Here is a 19,443-nt window from a genome sequence, read left to right as displayed (position 1 = left end):
AAAAATCCTTTCTTTTAAGTCTCAGTTTCCAGAAGTTTCCCAATATGTGAGGTTTGTCTGGGGCTGCAGGCCTGGGATTATATAGGAAACAGCATCCTGTCTCAGTGACTGCTGCTAGCCCTTGTTCTGAGAGCTGAGATTCATCATTCCCCATCAGCTCTGGTGTCCTCTGGGAACCCGTGGTGAGTGCTGTTACAGAGTGGCAGTACAAGTCATTAAGGGTCTCGTGGAGATATGCTTCATTATTCCTAGTCCGCTAGTGCAAGATGTAATAGTTTACTTCTGAACTGCAAGAGTGTTGGATATGAAAAGTTGTTTGTCCTCAGATTTATATTGCTTTTATTCAGTATCAGTGTTTCCTTAGACAAGATTTGGCCCCATATTGACTAGTTAAGTATGTTTAAAAATTGTAACTTCACAACTTTTGATTACACATCTTTCTTGTTCAGAAAAAGAAAATCGAGTAAGATCCGGGAAAATATCTCTTTAAGAGGCATTTTTTCTTTCAGAGTGCTGAAAACCTTAATAAAGGATATGCACCATTTATTGTTTTATAACAGAAAAAATGTGATATTTAAGTAATAGGAAAGAGCAAAAGTATATGAAAGTTTCTGAGGGAAGATGTTTTGAGAATAATTTAAATTAAATTCAGTAATTGAAAGAGAATGATCATGCTGTGCTGAAACTTTCTATGTCATGTTTCAGCCTAGAGCAAAAGCTTTTAACATATATACTTTAATTTTGAATGTGTCCAACATTGTTTCAGACAATGCTAACAAAAGTTTCCTGTGTTATAACTTTGACCTTCTTCAATATTTGTTATGTCAGTTTTTGTCCAGCTTTCCTACCAGGTCAGACATGGTCTATTTTTTTTTTAACTCAAGTAGCTCCTATATTCCTGTGAAGACAGTGTACCAAATCATAAAGATCAAAAGTACCCGCTTGTTCTATCTTAGTTAGACTTCTTTATTTCCTGCGTCTTTGGTATGTATTAGCTTTTGGCCTTTTATATAAAATAGTACAACATTTTAAGCAACATAAATCTTATATGAAGATTATATTATACCATTCTTTTGGTGCTAGAGATCTTTTATTATTACTAAATTCATAATGGGCTATTGGTACAGGAAAGGCATTTCTATAATTAATAAAGAAAGGTTGGGTGTGCTGCACTGAAAATACGATGTTATGACTTAAGTTACGTATTTGTATTTATATTCTCCCATTACAAGAATTTTTGCTGTCTGAAGTTCACTTTTTTCCACTGCTTCTGTGCATTGTTGCACTGTATACATAGCAATATAAAATTATTTTAAATTTTCCAAATATTTTTTTAATCTCTGAATAGCACTGTGGTATTGAAATAAACTCATAATAGATTATTTAAAAGAAAAATGTAAAAAAACCCCAAAACTCTAACAAAAAAAAAAAAAACACAACTGAAGAGAACACTTTCCTGTAACGGTGAATAAAGATAGGATCTCAATAAATCAAGGGAAAACAATGTTTTGTTCTATCCAAGAGCATTTAGGTCAGTGGAATGAGTCAGTAGATCTGCTCTTAAATGATCTGGGAGAAATGACTAGACCATTCTCATCTAGATCATGGGGGAGTTAAAAAAGTTACTTTGGTCAAAGAGCACTAAAAATCTAATTTTTCAAAAGCCACAGAATGTTTCAGGACTGTTACTGACAGACAGAAATACTCCATTTCAGTTTATTTTCACAGGTGATTCAGAAGGTCTATGGCTCATATTAAACTATATCCTTCCGTTATGCATTTATTACAACCAATAAGTTAGGTGTGTTTATAACCTGATAGACACCTGTGAAAAACAGAAATTAGTTTCTGTTGGTTTAGCTGTAATTTTTATGAGATGTCAAATTGTATTTGGAAAGTATCAACTGAATCAATCCCTGATGGTAGTAATTGCAACAGCAGATTATTCCTTGCCTGTTTGATCTTTGACATGCATTAGTTTCTGTTTAATTTTCTAATTTAAGGAAAGACTGTAATCTGCCCTTTACCGTACTCACAGAAGTCAGGTTTCTTAAGGCATCTCTTTTTCCCTTGTTTAAGTTTTTCTACCTCATCAAACTCTGGGAGCAGAAAAAGGTGAGCCACCATTCTTTACCAGGAGTAACATGTGTGAAAACAGGTGAAGAATGGGAAAAAATTTTGGCAACACCTCACACAGGCTAGAAAGAGAGACATGAAATTACTGCAGATATAGGCCAAAATACATTTGTTTTTGCCAGAAAACACCAATTCAGTAAAACTGAGATATGTGGTGGATTATGTTGTATTTGTCAAAAAATATTTTGCACTTACGTGCAGTGTGTACTGGTCTAAATTTCTGTCTATTACTTTCTTTGGCTTTGACTTCTGCTCAGTTTTCTTTAATGAAAAACTTCGAAAGAGAGAGAAATTGTCGAGGCTTGATACTTTCATGAAAAGGAATTCTATTCCTGGCAGGAAGTCATGCACAGCCCATCTGGGCTCCCTGCATGCAGGTGAGCTGTTGTGGCCTAATCTTGAAGTCCTTACATCAATCAGCTCTTACCTAGGAAGATGGCTAGATTCAGAAAAAAATCTTCTATGTTTTGTTTTGGTTTTGTTTTTCCAAATATGAGCTTAGGGTCAATAAGGAAATTAAATAAGCAAATTGAAGAACCAAGTAAAGTTAAGTAAAATACATTAAAATGTACATATTTCTTTTAGGTAGTGTGATTGAACCTCTATAGGACATGCATGTCTTTTTAAGCAGAAGCTGTTTGAGAGAAAGGTCTTCTGTATGGTGTTTAAAAGAATCATAAAATCTTTAGGACAATGTGACAAATAAGTGACATCCTGAGAAAATAAATAAAATATACAGTTATCAATTATTCCCAGGCTCTAACAATTGAGATTGGTCCTCTATTTCCTTGCAAATTTAATTTTTTCATTTTATTGGACCTACCTTTTCCACATTGTGTGTAGTCTCATTTAAATAAATAAGAAAGAAATGCAGGAGTAAACAAGTGTAACAAAATTTATTTAAAGTACTTTCAATAGTTTAGTAATTTAGAAGCAATTTAGTAATCTGTATCTTAAAACTGAAAGGTAAATTTGATCAAAAAATGAGACTTTGAATTTAAAAAACATTTTAACAAAAAATTTTTTACTATAATGCTTTTGAGAGTTTGCAGTGGGAAGAAGATAGTTCTGTTTTTGTGATTGTTTTCAGGAGCTGGGAAAAGATTTTCAGTAATGAGCTAAAATCTTCAATAGTTTGCAAATGAAAAATGGAGATGTTCTGCTTGCAGGTAAAAAAAATTTGAGGCCTTGTTTACAAAGGCCTATATTTATGTTTAATTTAAAGTACTGTGAATAGTTCCTGTAAGGTCATGAAGCAATGAGTCAAATTTAACGTGTGGAAGTTTTGGCGAAATGTTGGTATATAAGTGGAATTGAATGGATCCCAGTGGAACCAGAGTATGGTGGACTGATTTGATTTCCTGGCTTAGATAAGAAATGTGGTTTGGTTTGGTTGTTTGGTTTTGTTTTGGTTTTTTTTAATAGAGTGTCACCAGTAAGAGATAAAATAGGTAATAATCCAGTGTATTGAGTGTAATTGTGAAATTGCAGTCTGTCTTGAATTTGATGCTGGAAACTCATTTTTAATTCAAATAGCATATGCCAACAAAACCTTTCATTTTGTGTATTCTAATACATTAGTTCATTTAATGAAAGAACAAACTTATTTTCTTTGTCAGCCACTATAACCAAAAATAGACATGGGTCTGTCTGATGTGCCCTTTCAAACTAGAAGCACACACATCTATCCTAGTCATGTTACAAGCGATCAAAAATTTACCATTCACAAGACTTTTGATAAAAGTCATCAAAAAGATTACTGTAATTAGGGGTGATTACAGCCATTCTCCTAGTCTGATGTTCAAGATTGTGTCCAGCAACTCTGTGGTGCAGATTTAAGTGGAATTTCTAGAAACAGATCATGTTGTTTGACAGCCTACTGCCTTATAAAAGCTGGATTTTCTCAGTTACAAAGATCCAAGAAATTATTCTAACTCCAGTGGGGAATGAACTAACAGCTGATTTGCATAAAGACCAACATTATGGTTTACAAAAGAAAGTTCTGGTCCCATTCCTGGTAGCCAATGCTTTTATCATTCAGAACTTCACTGTTTGCCTGCCGCAAACTCTCAACTCAAGCATTTACTGTGGAGAGGAGGAGAACAAATAAATCAATAAATACCAGGGAGATAAAAATACTTTCTTTAATGCAGAAAGTGCCTTTGTAGGTCCAAATAGAATATAGACAATAAAACTCAAACATGATTCCAAGAAACAGAGATCTCATTGCTTCAATCCAGGCTGTCTGCCAAAATGGCTTACTAGATTTTCTGAGCAACCTGCAGAATGAAAGTCTTGTCATCATTGCACTTGCCAGAGCGTGAAGAAGAGCAAAGCTAACAACATTATCACTAAGCAGAAATACTAGCAATAGCTGCAAAATGTGTTCCACTTCCCTCATGAGGGGAGAAAACTATTATCTTTCTAGATATATGAAGTGTATAACTCTGCTTTTGTTTTAAATAAAAATAATAACAAAGGAGAGAGAAAATAGAGCATTCATAAGAGAACACACTGTTCCTGTCCTGCTATGTAGGGTGCACTTGAACACAGTTTAATGAGGAAAAATGTAGTGGGATGAGGTTTGGAGTTCCTTCTGTGGCACCTAGGACCTCAGTGATGATCGGGATTGCCAACTTCACACCTTAGTAAGCCCCACAATGAGCCTCCTGTTTTAAAGCTAAGTGTCCCTTGGTACTTTTAGGTATCTCAGTCCACGCAAAAGTACCTTGATATGGTGAGTTAAGTATTTTATTCTTATCTAGCCTCTCTTTCAAGTGAACTGCAGAATAGAGGGGGACTTAAAAAAATATGCAAGTCATTTAAATGAACAAATTAGTACTGTGCACCCAGTAGTTCCGAGTTCAGTGTGCAGCACAGGAGCTGTGATCTTTTCATTCAAAAAGCAGTTGCTCCACAATAATTGGCTTATATCGGTGATTTGCATTTGATGGGCAACAATCTGGGCAGAGGAACTCTTCCCTTTCGCTGTTGAAGCGGGGTCACAGGTGAGGCCAGAAATTAGAAGTTGATGGGACAAGAATATACACAGGAACTTCACTTTTCATCCTAATAATTAAGTCCTTGAGTTTGAGTGTTGGCTTCTGGGCCTTGCACCAAAGACTCTTCTTGCAAGAGACAGCTGTGAAATGTTTACTTCAGCAGCAGTGGGCCTGAGTACTGCTAATCTGCCTGCAAAAACCCTAAAACTAAAAATTCATAGTTCAAGAGTTTTATTTAGGCTACTTGCATCTGTTATGTCTCTGGAGATTTAAAACACATGCAACACATTTCAGTACATTCTGCATCCTGGAAAACAATTTAAACAACTCATTTACCAAATAAAGTTAATATAAAAATAAAAGGATACCACATTACACAAAGTGTAGGCTGCTGACTATATTTTGATCTATTTAAAGAGGAAGGTGAAGAGCAACACTTGACTATATTTTGGCTTATTTCAAGACTGGCATACTGATTTATTTCTGGTTTTTTCCCTGCAATTTCCAGCATGTATTTATCAAGCTCCTGAAAAGTACTGCAATTGTATAGCAATTTTTCTCCTGGAGTTTGTTTAAAATGCTTAAATTGATATATGACTGAAAGAGTGACTTTCTCCATGCTCTGCTATTTGTAATGCCACAATTAAAACAACCAGTTACTGTAGGTTTTGTCTCATTTTTAGCAGACAAATTGATTGAAACTCCCTATATGTACTCATCTTTCCTACATGTTTAATTGAACTCTTAAAAAAAAAAAAAAATGCATCTACTTATTGAAATTGTTAAATGAAATATTCACAGAAGATGCCAGTTTGATTCAAACCTTACCTCCTGGTTGAGACATAAAACAATGAAAAGTGACAACAGCCTACCTTCTAGATAATTTATTATAAACACATTTCTAAGTCTGTGTGTTTATTATATAAATATGCCCTAAACCAGACTATCCATTAAAACTAGGCTTTCACCTCCCATTCCTACAATACAGATTTATCAGAAATTCACCCCCTATGAAACTCTTTATGATCCCAACAGGCCTGATTCCTCTTGCTTGTTTTATTTCTAAACTATAAATATTGTTTTTTCACTCCTCAGTGTGGAAATTTGGCTACATCCATTTTACATGCTTACTGGAGTAGAAAACTGCCTAATCAGATAGGAAAACAGTTGGCAGTGTATAAATCAGGGTTTGCCGAGGATTTCAAAGTGTGAAACTGGCAGACGAGCACATATCCTAGGAGTTCTGCCTTTCCTCAGCTTCCCTGTAGAGATTTCACATGGCAAATCTGATCACCAGGGCCATCTGTATAAATATACATGGGTGTGTTGTCCTGAATTAACACAGCAGCTCTACTGGGGAATGTAATTAAGGTCTTATTTTTAAATTTCCCCATAAGACTGTCTGAAATACAGATTTATATACCAGGAACAAAAATCTTATCTTGATTTTGATGAGCAAATCAATAGTGATATGTGCTTTACTACCAACTAGTCTAACAGAAACCTCAAAATTAAGTTCAGAGGGTTGGTAAGTGATGCTCCAGGGATGAATTTAGCCTCTCCTGTCCTGCAGATCAGTAACGCTATATTGAAAGTAATGCTGTGCTACAAACAGCTTTTCTTATACTCAAAGAAAAAAAAAAAGCCAACAACCCAGAGCGTTTTATATACAAATGGTCTTACTGTAACATTGCCTTCTCTACTCAGTCGACATTCCTTCCTAACATTTATGTTGAAACAGAGTTAAGTAAAGATTCATGTTGTAGTGGTGACAGGAGGAGTTGTTACACAAGATGTAAAGTTTCCCTTGGATTTCATGTCACGATTTTTTCTCATTATTTAAACAAGAACTACATTGAAGTGGTGCAGGTACCAGGCAATAAAGATTTCCCTTGGTGCTGACAAACTCTGAGACCGCAAACGGAGGTGCTTACATGCCACAAGAGATATTGCATAATGTACTTTTCCTAAGGCTAGGGATTGCTGTCACAAAGGAAACATCTTTATATAAGAACTACCATTATAGAAAAAAAGATCCCGCATTTAGTTCTCATATATGAAGATTTCACTTCCAGCATGTTTTATTCAGCAAAGTATAGAAACCGTTTCTAAGCATGCAGCTTTTAACCTGCTTTATTTTTATTAAGCTGCTCTTTTAATTGCTTTGATTATTGTCAGTTATTGCACACGGTTATTTAGCAGTACCCAAGTACCATAGAGGGAATATCTTGGTTTTTTAGAGAAAAAAAGGAAGAGAGAGGAATACATGTTTTGTGGAGAGATCTGACAAACCTTTTATAACTTATGTAAGATACCTACCTACCTGATTTGTAGGTAGTTATTGAGTCAATTTGTAAGGCTTTTAGCAAGTGAAAAATTATTTTTGTGGCTATAGATGTTAAAGAATAAACAAAGCAAACAGGAAAAGAGTTTTACTGGAACGCTGTAGTTCATCTGTGGGTCACTGGCATGGGAGTTGAGGTGCACATGATGTGTTAATTGAGAGAGGAAAAATTGGAGACAGGAATTGATTTAGAACAGTAGGTGTCTTTATCAGGGAAACAAACACAAAAGTACACCACCACCACCACCACCCCCCACCCCCCCCAGCTATATTGGTCAAAATACACATAAAGTAATCGTTGGAAAGCAGTTGGGGTATTTCAACTTTTAGGGGATTAGTAGCTATTTTTCTGTATTCCCAAAATTACTGCAAGATGATAATAGAAAGAACAAGGATATTTTATATTGACAAGCAGACTCATTTTCTTTTCAATAGGATGAAGCAGGGCTTGAGGTACAGTCAAAAGGGATGTTGAATAATGACACTTCTACTATTTTTTTAAAAATTTTGAAACTAGTTTCCAGTAGAAAGGCCTGAAACAAAACTTTCTACTGCATACAAAAAATATAGTAGCAGAAAGATTTTTCTTTTCTAAATGAAAATCTTGATTAAAAGCCACAAAACCTGAGCTGTTCTGATATTCTTATCATATTTATTTTGTTATTTTTTAATTTTGTTTTTTCCTGAAATGTGAACATTGTGAGAGGTCTTATTCTAAAAAGATGTTTTGAAAACTAAGCTATTCTAAACTGACAATGTTTTTCTGTCTTGAATGACTGAGACCTAGTGGTGCTTTGGTGACTAGTTGCAACTGCAACATAAACCTGGTTACTGCTACCGTGAACACTCAGGAGCTCCTTTGAAATTGTCATTCTCCAAAGAAAGTGTCTGGATGCAATGAAGACATAGAAATGAGGGTAGACTGACAGCTGAAAGGTAGGCTGGTAGATGGAGTACTTGCCTTTCTCCTCTCTGTTGCCTGTTAGGCATTCTTTTGAATATGGACTGTTGTTACACCACATTAAATTTTGTTACAAGTCAATTTCTACAAACTTCCTTCCTTTCACTGTCATTACAGTAAGTTCCTGTCAGCCTGACATGACAGGGTTAGAAGCTTGCCTGGCAAAGATTGTCTTACTATCCTAACCTTGACAATTTACTTCAGTGAAGGTTCTGCTTGTAGGAGTTTTGCCCCTGGTAAAATGGCAGAATAAATAAAAATTCAACAAAATAATAATGTTCTTTGTTATGTTGTGCTGCAGGACCCTTCAAAATTCAGCTTTTCAGAGGTGGTATGTTTTCTGTTTGTTGGAATAATATATGGATATATCTATAAAATATACATTTATAAAATGTTTTTAAAATTTTTGACACCAAAAGTTTTCCACTGACCATAGTTTTTTCTGGTTTAGAAATGTGCTAAATATATAGAAGTAAACTTACTGATAGCAAAGGAAGTTTCTAGAAATAGCACCATATGCCAGTTTAAATATCTGGTGAAAAAATATTTTTGATGTGTTTTAGCCAAAGTGTTGATTTATGGATTGCTAATTCCAGCATGATGGATTTTTGCTTGGTCAGGTACAGAGTTCTGTACCACCTCTGAGTTTAAAAGTCATGCGGTTATAATTGTTATCTCAGATGATATTTCCATCAGCATGTGGCTAGTATGTCTTTGCAATGGAGGTAACCTTGGCTGAATAATGAATTGAACTAGACTCAGGCATCAATCACTAATGATGCTGCAGAGAAGATATTTCAGTAGATTTGTAAATCTCATCACTCAAAGAAAGACTATTTTAAAGGATGAGAGAGGTTTCATTTTCCAAAGAAAATACTTTATCTAGGCTTAGTCAGAAGTATTTATTTAAAATTTTATGTAAATTCCTGAGGTCCTTAAAGAGCCCCAAGACACAAAGTTCTACTTTAGTATACCTATGTATTATATGGATTTTCAAAAGGATGAATTTTAATTTTAAAATATTAATTTAATTAGCTGGATATTGAAGACTTGAAAGCATTCATTCTGAGGACATTGTATTATAATCCACCCGTAGGCTAAAAGTCAACACTGCTATTCTTTAGTGCTTCCCTGTTCTCCTAAAACAGATTTGGATTATTTTCACAAAAAAAAAAAAAAAAAAAAGTTAAAACACAGCTAAAAATATATTACAATCAAGTAGATCAAAGTTAGGTGTGATCTAATAGATAAATCACTGCGCTCTCAGGTGCTGGGCTGCAGTTCAAGACATTTGACTCAAATTAATTTAGTGGTCACATCTCACATATCTTAAACCAGTGGGATTTTCTGCTTGAGAAAGGTGGGAAATGGAGCTAGCATGAATGATGAATTGTTTCTCAGCTTTAGGTGGTCTTTTCAGGCTTGAACTTATTTTGAAGGAGAATCGAGAAATACACGTGGTCCTACTTAGGTTGTCCTTGGCTTCCGAGTTAAACAAAATGAAACAAACCAGTTTAACATTACAAAATGTCCCAGTATTCTGCTTTTCCAGTCAAGTGTGTGCAGGATTTTGAGACAGATGCTCCAAATGTTACAGTTCTCGGTATCTGAAGAATTTGTTTCTTTCTATACTCCTTTAATTACAGAAATGCTCTGCTTAACCTATTAAATAGAAGTTCTTTTAGCTTCTATTAAAGACAAAAATGAACAAAAGGTATTTATTCCTTTTATTGTGATACTTGCCTGATTCATACAAATTTAAATACATCTAGAGAATGTTCTGTGTTTAGTTTTTGAGTACAGATCTACTTTCACTTGCAGAAGTGTGAGTTAAACAGAAATGGAACTAACATATTTTAGGACTTTGTTCTGTAAAATCTTAAGTGATTAAAAATTCTTGTATGTTTAGTTATTTAGATGGATGGGCATGCTCTTAGGAGTATTGATTGTCTGCCTTTCTACTTAATGTGTTGCTTGCCACCATTATCTCTATTATTATATTACAGATCACCCATTTTGGCGGTATGAGTATTAAATTTACTAATTAAGTTCTGTAAAAGACAAAGGTGATAGTTCTGGGTTTTGCTTGTTAAAGTCTAAGTATTTTTATTGAGCTGATTCCCCCCCACCCCCCTTTTTAATTTCAAAACGTTATGGTCATAATCAGATATGGTGAATAGATACCATATTTTAAACAGAAATCCTTTTTGGTCATCCAGTGATTGCATCTATTTGTGACTGATAGTTTTGTGTTTGGGATTAATCAATGGTTGCTCTGTTTGGGTATCTACACGCTTCTGTTGAACTAACCAAAGCACAAAATTTGAAGTTAATGCTGGTTGTCCTCTGGCTCCATAAGACAGAAGGTACCTAATTTAGCATAAACCCTGCTGATACAAACTTAATTCATCAGTATTTTCTGACAAAGAGGCAGTTTGTGGTAATCGACACTTTCAGTCATTTTTGCTCTGGTACTGAAATGATCAAGGCTGGATTTTCTCTGCTGTTGAATCATTGACTTAGATCGCTGCTCCACTATGAATTTATTCTAGTCTGCTTTTTTTCATGCCTCTGACTCATGACAGTGTATTTGTAACCATATTCAGGAACTCATCCAATTAAACTAATTTAGAAAAACAAAAAAGAATTAGTTTTAACCTGCATCAGTTCCCTAATCAGGTTTGTTGTGTTACTGCATATGTGCCAGGCTAAAATAAGAGTATTTATAGAAGGAACAAGCAATTAAAGGTACTGAAGGAGGAAGGAGAATTTGTTTCTGGGTCAGTTCCAGCCATTTGCTGATGTAAAGTGTTCACATAACTGGGATCTTAGAGTTGCACTGCATCCCAAGCAGTGCCAATGGATATGGGTAAAAAAATGTGAGTGAAATGTTCTATAGGGAATCATGAATTGATAATAAAAATAATAAGAAAATGTGCTGCTAGCTGAAAAAGAAATTTAATTTTTAAGTTGCATTTTATTAAATTTTCATTTTTTTCATTAAAATTCTTGTAACAGTAATACAGCAAAATGATTCAGGAAAAAAAAAAGCATTCTTGTCTTTTTATGCAATTTTCCTTAAGATAAACATCTTAATGCATTTCTCCACCCTCTTTTCCTTCCTCCTTCTACAGTATTTTCAAATTCATTAAAACATTACTTACTTTAAGGTTATCAGCAACCTTGGGCCTCTGGAGTGGATTCTTAATACTCCCAGTCATCACAGAGTTCATCATGGTAAGCTAAAAATATAACCTCTTATTCCTCAGTGCGTTTTTTTTTCTCATGCTCACTATTTGTATAATAATAAAGTGCTAAAGTTGTACTGTAAAATTAGTTTTACAGAAGGATTTTCATTTTGATCATTGCTTCAAAAATAGTCTTTGTTCAGCTAGAAATGTCACAATATTTAAAAAAACTGGTTTTATAACGTTAAATTTAAAATTTTTGCATTTAAGATTACTTATTAGGAGGAAATTAAGCCTGGATAACATGAAATAATTTGAAGACTATGAACAAAACAATTCAACATTTGTAAACATGAAGAGTGATAGAAAAAAAAATCTCATCCTTCCCTGACTACTAAAACATCAACTTGTCAATCACTAACAGATGCTTTTGCATTCAAATTCAAGCACTGAACGCGTGAAAAGATGTAGTTACCTTTTAGAAGAACTGTAAAACGTTTTAGTGGAATTTGGTTTCAGCTGTCTGAATTATTGAAAAATCTCACTTCACACAAGTGCATGGTGATTGACTTTTTATCAGTATTCAGAGGCATTCAAGACAGTACTGCATATATAAATAGGATTAATAATTCCATTACATACTGAAAAATGTCATGAACATATCTGAGGAATCAAAGTGGATTTCATAGATGCCCTTGGCTCATTCAGTGTGCAGAGATAATAAGTAAAAGAGTATTAGGGGGATGGAAGAACAAAATAATTTGAAACAGGCTCAAATGCAGTTATATGTACAGAGGACGTTATTAATATTTATTATATCCTCCATGTGTAAAGTGTTTATGGCACTGTGTAGACTTTTTAAAAAGACTGTGGTGCTGCAAGTGTCTAATCCTTAAAATTTGTACAAGTACTGGTAATCCTGGAGGGAGACACTCTGCTCTTATTTACTCTGCTGTAAATCCAAACTAATCCTCTAATCCTGATCGGAGTTAAGCAGAATCAATCCAGAGCTGATCAAGTGTGGTACAGTCACTCCATACAATCTCCACGAACATGGGGATATGTAATCAATGTTTCTTTGCTCATACTTTTGATAGGACAGCTTATATACAAATACATTCCCTAGAAAACAGATAGAAGGATCAGTTTTCCTGACACTGAAGTTAATAATAATGAAGGCTGGATCAGACATATGGCATAGAAGATAGAGACAGCTGAAAGCTATTAATGAGATGATTGTGCATAAATATATTTAGCCTATATTTTCTTAGGTATAAACTGGGGAAATGATTTTTTGTTTGCTTTTTAATTTGTATTTATTTTTTGAACGGAGTTTACTCTCCAGATCAATCCTTTTGTTTCACAGTTTTGGGTGTGACACGTTTGATTTGTATGTTTGAATCTGAGTAGAAAGAGAGCAATAAACCTAGTAAGAAAAAAAATTTATAGACATATAGGGAATGATGGGTGCTAAAGAAGATTTCCCTTCATAATTCAGTAGAGTGTATTCTTACATACACAATTATTGATTTCATAAATGTTTTTTATAGGTAGAAATCCTTACTGCATTGACAAAAATTACGGCGGCACACTCATTATCTGGGACAGGATATTTGGTAAGTAAAAAGAAGGTGTTCTCCCTCATTTTTAGTTAGTGTGGCAAAAATATGTATACTTTTGAATTTGATTGTTGGTTGTTCTGGTTTTTTTTCTTCTTCCATCAGGAACATTTGAGGCAGAAGATGCAGAAGTTGTATATGGCTTAACACATCCAGTAAATTCATTTGATCCCATCATGCTCCAGGTGCTATAGTTTGTATCACTGACTCTGGTATCTTCAACAGCACTCATATTCAAAAGAAACTCCTCTCTTAAGCAGAGTTGAGGCTATCCTTGCATTGCTGTGTAGTCAGTTAAATCATCTACAATTTCTTCACTATTTAATTACAAAACAATTATTTCTACTCACTGCATCGAGCGTATGCAGAGCTTGTAGTCATCATGAAAATACAATACAGTAACATTAACAACTAATTACAATGGTGATATTGTAATGGCCTTCAACTCAATGTCCATTTTGCCATATGCAAAGCAATATGCAGTGAGGCACAAAAATATATATTTTGTCTGTTATTTGTCTTCTTTACATATTGTTATTTCATAAATAAACCCATGGGGTAATATCTTTGCTATTATCTCTTCTGCATATTTGCGGTTTAAGGTATGCCAGAACGATTTGTATTGACAGCATTATATAGCAGCCATCATGATCTCAACAAAGCCTCCAGAACAGGTTGAATATAAGGGGTTTTTTATTAAAAAAAAAAAAAAAAAAAGGAAAATAAAAAATAATAAAAAGTGCTTAATGTGGTGCTTCTTAGATTTATTGGTTTAGGATTCACTTAAGCTAGATAAAAATTCTCTGTAAAAACCTCAGGGACTGAGAAGCATTGAAGTCCCTGTTTGCTTTTCATGACTATTCACCCAAGGAGGCATCTCAAAGAATGAGAAATTCTACCTGCAGGGGTGTCTGGGCTGGAAGCTGGAAGGATGGCCACAGCCCACACAATTATGTCCGTTCCAGTCAGATACTAAATAATTTAGGTATTGAGAGTATGTCATGTCAAGGTCCCAGTAACCAAATTCTAGTTTAAAACAACCATAAATACAGCTGTACAATATACCAGTAAATACTCTGGATTGATTACAGGAGAGACAGATTTTCCTCAGGCCAGAAGCCAGTGTAATCCTCACTATAAACCAAGGACTTTGATACGACTCCTGCCTATTTAAGTCAGGTTTTTCTGAACCTCTGACTGTCTTCAACTATTCCTAATTTATTCTCTTTATGGACTTCGAAAAATCATTTACTTGAGAGCTAAAAATGAATAAAATATAATGTTTTATTAAATTTTATTTCACTAACAATGAAAAATTACTTGCTCTTTTTTTCAGTTACGTCCCTTGGCTCATATTTGGAACACGTTTTGGGCCACACCTGGATTCTGCAATAAGCTTTCTGTCATATTCAAAGGGCCAGGCTGGGGACCAGGCAAACCTAGACTTGGCCTTCCTGAGGAAATCCCAGTGGTAAATAGAACATGCACAGGCTTTCAGTTTTGTGTAATTTACTTGGACCTCTTAATGCTACTGGATCAATGTTAAAAACTCTACACATGCTATTTTAAATTAGCAAATTAGCAGTCATAAAGCATAGGGGAAGATAGAATGGGAACAGAAACTGAAGGAAATTAATGTTTTAGCTCTCCTTTTTTTTCTTTTCATTTGAAGGAAAGAAATATATTTTTTTATTTCTCTTTTCAGTATTCATTTCCTAAAGAGATTTTCAAAACTGTTCTATAGAGTACAATATTTTCTTATTTTCTTTTTTTCTTTTAGCTGTGAACGTAAACACACACACTGTCTCACACTAAGTAGCATGTAAATTTGGTAGTAGATTATCTTAGTGCAATTATCTGTGTCCCTTAATCTTTTTTGTGGTTGTAAGTATAAAGAATACTAAGGAATAACAGGGCGGAGCAGGTCACTGTCAAAGGCTATTATCTCTTTTGCTTTATACAGATCACTGGAAAAGAAGTTCCCTTCAATCCAAGTGTACCGGTTTATTTTAATTGCTATGCAGTTGTACACTTTGCCGTAATAGTGGACTTGTATACTGAACTTCTTGGTACTGTGACAGTAAGTACTTCCTTTCTTTACTGTTAGCATGAGATGATGTTTCATAATATGACACACAACATGATTAAATAATAAAGCATTGAGTAGAGGCTCTACAGCCTGACTCATATACTATTTTATTTAAACTATTGTAATAGTAACTAGAGTCTGTAAAAAGAATCAACATAAATGGCTAAATATATAGCTAGCTAATATAAAATATATAATGTTTGGTATTTTTTATTAATCTATATTAACCATATTAATTATTTACAGATGAATATGCTTAAATTAAGGAATTAAATTTTAAAATAATAAATGTTCCATAGAAGACATATGTGTCTGCTTCTGTTTTTAAGACCTCATGAGAGGAGAAATATATCTCAGAATTGAAACTATGTAGGTTTTAAGATGTCAAGGTTGGTCACATTGTTAGATGCCAATAATGCCTAAAATTTAGAAGGAAGATTGCAAAGGTCTTGTGGTGCTTGATGGTGGGAAGCTTGGTGTCAGCATGAGTTTGGAGTAGCTGGAGCCTAAGGGCAAATCCTTCTTCCAGTCTGGAACATACAACAGCATTGATAGAACTAGAGCAAGGAGAGGCACGTATTTCCCACCTCATGTTTGGGCTGACAGGATCTTCCTGGTAACATAATGTGGTTCCTCCATGGATACCTAGAAGTCTCTGAAGGTGAACTACAAGGCCGTCTCCACCTGCAAGAAGTGAGATATTAACTGCTTTCCTGGGTTCACAGCCTTCTAACTTCCTTTTCATTCTTCCTTCCTTGACAACTCTATTTTACTGAAGGTAAAATCTTTTAGTTATGAAGCATTATTTTAACACATCTAATTTTCCCAGAAATCAGCCAAAGACCTACCAAAACACCCTAAAAGTCTATCAATTTGATAAAATGCCCTTTGGCCACCTTCTTAAACCCTTTCTAAGATCTCCTTGGTTGAAAAGCAGTCTTGTTGTGTTTGTGTCACCCATATTGCCATAGAACTGCTGTCAGGCTGCCAAGGGCCCCCTGGGTTCTTCAGCCTCTGCTCGCCTGTGGACCCGCCTTGTCCCAGCACACTCACCCAGTGATCTCCAACCCTTGGCCAGTGGTGGTTACTGTCCCCTGTCCACCTCGATGGACACTGCAGAGCAGCACCCTTCTTGCTGGGACTATGGCCCTGTCTACTGGCTGCCACTGGCCCCCCGCCCCTTCCCCCCAGCCCCTCTCACTGCACCCCGATGCCTTTGCCCATCACCAACATGTCTGAATCCAGTCAAGAGGCAGATTTCTAGAAATGTCTTTTGCATATCTGACCATGGTCATCCTTGAAAGATTCCAGAGGATTGCAAAGCCATTTCAAAGTTGTCAGAAATCTTGTCCAGATGTTGATATTATGGTCTTCTGGTTCAGACTTGAGTCCCAGGGCAAGAAGGGCAAGAGAAGGACTCTGTCTGTAATTATTTCTTGGGATACGTGGCAGCAGGCTTACAGCAGTTCTGGCAGCTCTGCATATACTAACTGCTACAGCCCTTTTTTTTCCAGGTATTTGGTTAGACGTATTCTGAGTAACACATCAGACCAGTAGAATGATGCAATTTTTGAGAAGTTTTAAAAATATTTTATGTAGCATTCCTGATATAATATAAAAGCTACCTCAGGCATACTCTTCTGATTAATACTAAGTTATTCTACATATTGTGTTCACCTCCATAAAGGGTCACAGTGCAACTGCAGGGAATATGGAGATTACTAAACCATCTGAGGCTTAGTCTATTCTAAGTAATTTCTGAGGACAGGAAATTGAGCCAAAGATAAGGATAAATACCTCCAATGTATACAAGACATACAGTATACATGATTGCCAATGTTCTTATATCGATAAAAACCTCTGCAAGATTTTCCAGATACGCTTCTAGATTCCTACATAGCAGAAGCAAGTCATATTTGCACAGAGATCAAACTGTGGAGTTTTTGTTTGATTAGTTTTTTGTTTTATACTTTTGTGCTATTGCTTTTAGCAGCAAGAAGTAAGGAGTCTGCTTATGAATTTTTTCCTATTTTATTTGTTTCTCTTTTCACCTTTTTGTGGTCCTGGAGGGAAAAATGGATGGTCCAAATTATTTTCTCTGCCGATAACTGCAACTGTTTAAGAATAGGTAATAAGGAAAGTTGAAAAATGCACCCAAGCCCCAGATGATCATTAAATTCTTGCAATCATGGAGGAAACATCCTGAAGATCCACCATTTAATAACTTATTGAAGGAAAACAACTAGAAAATTCTCTGCAGAAAACTGCAGGGTAATAAGGTAGTAAGGATAAGGCAGAGAGTGTCTAGAAGCACCTCATCTCAGGACATAAACCTTCAGCGTGGGTGGAGAAAGTGCTGGTCCCAAGGCAGAGTTCCAGCATCGCTCTGCAGTACAGTGGGGAAGCTGTCATGAGAAGGAAGCTTGTGTATGAATAACTTTTCTTGGCAAAAATCTTTCTTCAATATCAGTTTTCCACTACACTGAGTTATGAAATGTCTATGGATACAACTGGAACTTTCTGTCTGGCTATGAATTATGTCATAACTGTGGCATAGCTCCATAAATGGAGAAAGCTAACTGTTTTCCTCATTTTTAGGTATAAGTTCCATTTCATAATAGCCATAAGACACAGCACACAGCTATTACATTTCTCAAGTGATTACAGTTGCTCAGTGTTTGGTCTCACGCCCTGTAGAAGTGTTAAATTTCTCTGTTTGTAAAGAGCAACCATATACCTCCAGTCTGAATGACCTACATTTAACTTACAGAAAGAGCAAGACAAGAAAGAACAAATATATATATTTTCCACAGGAGAGAGCATACAGTGTTTATTTTCTATATAGTGATCTGCACTACATTTAGAGAATAAAAATTACTTCTGAGCTCTGCACATCTAGATCCGATCCAAAGCTCATTGAAGAAATGGGATTTGGATCAGTCCCAGAGAGAGTGCTAGGAGTGTAAAACTGCAGTACATTCAAAGCAAAAGTCTCATAGCTCCAGAACTGCATGTATCACATAAATCAAATTGAAGTGTGCCTTAAACACATTTTGCAGTGTCTTCTTTGTTGTTGATAGATACTGCAACATTTACTGTGCCTCTAATGCTATGAATATGTGAGCAGTTTTAATTAGAGGAAAAGTAGTAAGGGTAAGATAGATCTCTTGAAAGCTGAGAACACAACTCATATATCCATCAGTAGGACATCACCTAGTATATGGAATATACTGTATATGGAATATCGCTAAGAATTTACAAATTTTTTAGGAATTCGAAGGTAAAATAAATTCATACAAAGACATCTAACAATACAAATTTCATAGCATTGTATTAGCATTCTTCGTTTAAATGTCGAAAGGTCTGATATATGACAGCAAGGCATCTGTTAGCTTATGAAACATGCTGACATCGTTTCTAGCAGTTCTTTTGAAACACTGAACACATCAGGATGAGAAAATGCATTTATGTAATTCTTCAAAAGGATTAAAACAATCTGAGTTCTTTGAAATATAAAGTAAATTTGGAATATTTCAGTGTTCATCTAATAAACATTTGGAAAATCATTTCCTTCATTTAAATTAGTTATTTTTTCATTACTAGAAAAACTATAAAATAATAATGCTGTGGCATTCTGTCGATTACGAAGTCATGTAAGCTTCTTCCCAAATTCTATAACCCCACTCCTTTTTTTTTAAGGCTGCAAGATATTTTTAAAGCTTTCAATGAAATCAAAATCCAACAGAAATATTTTTTTCTGTTTGATTGCAGCCAATAACCACATTACAAAGTTGTGACTGACTTGTAATTGGGGAACCTGCTGTGGTCCCACAGGCTTCTCTGTTTATACAAATACTCCAGTGTATAAATACTCATTTACTGTATATATGCATCCATGCATATTATGTTTAAGTGGAACTAGGATGCTAGCCGTAACGAAAGTGTAAAAGGCACATTCTTTTCACACTGCAACTTGCAGTGTGTAGATTTAATATATGATGTTTTGTTTAGTGATATAACCCACTGACTGTTTTGTTGACTTTGGTAGAGTAATGCCTAGAAAATGGATGCTTCAGCTGCCAGCATCCACTTCATAGGGTGCTA

General features: G+C 35.1%; 1 protein-coding gene across 1 annotated transcript in view; it reads left to right on the top strand.

Annotated features, from left to right (window-relative positions):
- Positions 1–19,443, top strand: part of AGMO (alkylglycerol monooxygenase) — a 194,349-nt gene that overhangs the window by 86,419 nt on the left and 88,487 nt on the right. The window contains exons 6-10 of the mRNA XM_074898034.1: positions 11,614–11,680; positions 13,182–13,247; positions 13,356–13,435; positions 14,587–14,721; positions 15,214–15,330. Coding sequence (XP_074754135.1) covers positions 11,614–11,680; positions 13,182–13,247; positions 13,356–13,435; positions 14,587–14,721; positions 15,214–15,330 — 465 coding nt within the window. The remainder of the gene's footprint in view (positions 1–11,613; positions 11,681–13,181; positions 13,248–13,355; positions 13,436–14,586; positions 14,722–15,213; positions 15,331–19,443) is intronic.

Source organism: Athene noctua, chromosome 2, assembly GCF_965140245.1.
Source record: "Athene noctua chromosome 2, bAthNoc1.hap1.1, whole genome shotgun sequence".
Taxonomy (NCBI): domain Eukaryota; kingdom Metazoa; phylum Chordata; class Aves; order Strigiformes; family Strigidae; genus Athene; species Athene noctua.
Note: the sequence above shows the minus strand (reverse complement) of the source record. Positions and strands in the feature narration are given on the sequence as shown.